Source organism: Montipora capricornis, chromosome 5, assembly GCF_036669925.1.
Source record: "Montipora capricornis isolate CH-2021 chromosome 5, ASM3666992v2, whole genome shotgun sequence".
NCBI classification, from domain to species: domain Eukaryota; kingdom Metazoa; phylum Cnidaria; class Anthozoa; order Scleractinia; family Acroporidae; genus Montipora; species Montipora capricornis.
Window position 1 is genome coordinate 1,207,501 of NC_090887.1, and position 3,254 is coordinate 1,210,754.

The 3,254-nt window shown below is 40.5% G+C and overlaps 1 protein-coding gene across 1 annotated transcript in view; it reads left to right on the top strand.

The window, feature by feature from the left end:
* LOC138050130 (uncharacterized) overlaps window positions 1-3,254 on the top strand; it is a 54,295-nt gene that overhangs the window by 16,042 nt on the left and 34,999 nt on the right. Inside the window, exons 13-14 of the mRNA XM_068896595.1 lie at window positions 1-11; window positions 1,733-1,826. The exon at window positions 1-11 is cut by the window's left edge and continues 241 nt beyond it. Coding sequence (XP_068752696.1) covers window positions 1-11; window positions 1,733-1,826 — 105 coding nt within the window. The remainder of the gene's footprint in view (window positions 12-1,732; window positions 1,827-3,254) is intronic.

Genomic DNA, 3,254 nt, shown 5'->3' on the forward strand with positions numbered 1-3,254 from the left:
CGAGTAAAGAGGTAACGTAGAAAGTAATGAGATGTTATTAGATGACTGGTCTCGTCGCCAACAGAGTTTTGTTTCCTTATAATCGGAATGAGGTTTGCCGTTTTTTCCGCTTTCGGCTCCGGTAACTTTTTCCCCACGCAGCATCGGCTTTTCCTCGCCTGTCGCCGGCTTCATTTTTTCGTGTGTTCTACATTTCTTGTACATTTTCAGTTTTGTGGGATGAGTGATTCAGTGCTGAAAGCCTTTTTGTTTACCTTACTCTATACGTTGCTGCTCAGTGGAAGGACGACCAAAGAAAATTTTTGGTATTCTATTCGTATAATGTCTTTAGCCTACACGATCATGTTTTTATTTGTCGTCTTTTACCGGTTGCACGAATTCCGCAACCGTCACATGCATAATTGCGCTTGGCAGCGGATGCATGTTTGCGTGCGCTTGCCATCGGTCGCATTTTTCCCGCACTTTCTACGGGACGCATGTTTTCCCGCCTTTGGCACATGTTACATGTTTTTCTGCGCTTGCCAAGAGATGCATGGTTTCCCGCCTTTGGCACCGGGCAAATATACCATTTTCGAATTCTCACGGCTGGACTGGATCTAGCATGAAATGGAGGCTAATGCGGGCAATTCTTTTCAAATGCAAATTAATTTGCCCGCATTAGCCTCCATTTCATGCTAGATCGAGTCCAACCGTTAGAATACGAAACTGGCCTATTAACGTTTTCGCGCAGCTCTTTATTCTCTTTCGCTTTACAGCGGATGCATGTTTTTCCGCGCTTGGTATTTCATGCAGTTTCCCTTCATTGCAACAGAGTTTTTGTATTGGAGAGTGGGGACACTTTTTGTTTTGCTTAACTTGTAGCATCACAGTTAGCCACTTAGATTCAACACAAAACCGTGCTTCTCTATTCGTTAATTCTCAGGAAAAAAACTTTCATCTAGATGTAATGCGTCAAAAACGAGTGCGAGTGTTTCATCAGGGGTTCTCCAAACACCGAGAAACAGATGAAAGCACGACGCCGTAGGTGGACTGCTTTTATTGTTTCGAGGGGTTTGGAACCCCTAATGAAACACGAAGCACGAGTTCTTGACATGACTTCTCAACCTTTTTTTTATTAAGTATGAGTGTAATGTGGTGATCTTTTGTTTTATCAGACAAGTGATTGTAATACGGATTGTAATACGGATGGCTTTCAGTAATATCCTTAACATTGCCTTGTACATTTGGACGCGTCATTTGTCAATAAAGTGATTATTTGTTTCCACCGGTTTGACCTATTTGCTTTGCTATATAACAAGGGAAGGAAACATTGAGATTCTCGGGAAACAGAATTCACTGTTCCCCTCGGGACCAGTCATTAAGTGTTAATAGCCCACTTTCGATATATTAATATTCAGTCCTAAACAAAGGGCATCATCTTGAGGCTCTGGGGAATAAACTCATACAAATCCTTATATTTATTCCCCAAAGCCTCGAGATGATTCCTTATGTTTAGGACTGAATTTTAATATATCGAAAGTGGGCTATTGTGGGCATGTAGTTTATTAAAATGTGCTTCTTTTCCGAAGGTTATTAGCATAAAGGCTTATTTAAATTCAAGTGTCTTGATCAGTCAGTTGAACTAACTCGGACATTTCTTGATCAAGATACATTCACCTGACCAAAACGAAGCACTCCGATTGGCTAATAACCTTATGAATTGTTAATGAGTTCGAGACATTTTTTTGTTTAGCCTATTTTGGAGGCGGGCGCGGTTAATTTACTGTCAAATTTGACCAGAAGACAGGAGACAGCACTGCGACTTAACGGCGTCCTGGGCGCTGATGGTAGGTGAAACTACATGAAATGAAATGATATATTTCGTTTCCGGAGGTTGTTGACGATTATTTCAGTTTCTAGTCGCTGTCGCTCTAACCATCTTTGTTGAACTTCTATTCTGTTCTTAAGTCTGTTTTCGATAGGCCCAGATTTCTAACTCCAGCGTGCCGGCGAAACATCGTTATTTCGTCCAATTATCAAATGTATCTATGATGAAAACTAATTTCATAATGTCCTTGTGGAAACCCAGCTAAGTATTGATGGGGTTGCCATGGGCTCACCCGTAGCTCCTGTCCTCGCCAATCCCTTTATGGGTCACCATGAAAATAACTGGTTAGGGCAATATCAGTCAAGGTCCTGAGGTTCTATTTTATCGCCGTTATGTGGATGACACGTTTTGTTTATTTCACTCAGAACAGAACGCCGTGGCATTTTTTCGACTATATCAATAGTCAACATTCCAACATACGCTTCACGATGGCTGGGTCTCCACAAGGACATTATGAAATTAGTTTTCATTTTGCGCAAGAATCTTTTTCCCGTTCCTTTTATCGATAAATGCATCTACCGATATTTGAACACAGCCATTGACCGATATGGCTCCACTCAAACATCTCCTTCCTCTAATACGACTTCACAGAGTAAACAACACTTGTATAAGTTACCTTGTATTTAGGCCGTTTTTCTGCTGTAGCTCAAAGCAAAATACGCCGCCTTGTTAATCGTTATTGTAATGATCTCGACATCATATTAGTGTTTACCACGTTCAAATTAAGAAATCTCTTCTCAGTGAAGGATTCTGTCCCTATAGAACTTCGTTCACGTGTGATTCACAAATTTACTTGTGCTTGCGGTAATGCTTGCTATATCGGCGAAACCGGTGGTCATTTTTCCACACGCGTCCGTGAACATCTCTCTTTAGACAAGTCCTCACACATTTTCAAACATTTACAAAGCTCAGAACGTTGTCGTCAATCTTTTTCTGCGGATTGTTTCGAAATACTTGAATCCGCCCCACTAAATTTCAGCCTAAACTTAAGGAGGCTATGCATATACTCTTTCCCACACTTTGCATAGTTAATTATGCATGTTTCGCCTGGTTGTTGTAGTCCTAACGGTTTTTCCAAATATTCTGTAACTGACGATGATGTTCGTACATCGAAACATGTCTTATAACTTTAAAAATGTCTTAATCTTCTTAAAAGTCAAGATTTGCTTTCTGCTGTCTCGACCTTTTGGTTAATTACATGATAGGTTCGGTTTTAACTTATCCGATAGTGTTTTGACTAACACTGTACTTTGAAACTGCGCGATTTTCTGTTGTACTAATGAGTTGCCGAGTACATCTTTTCACAGAATATGGCTTATCAAGCAGATGATCTTACCAAGAATAAAATTCTAGAAGCGTTGGGGCCAGAACACTTATTTAAGTAAGA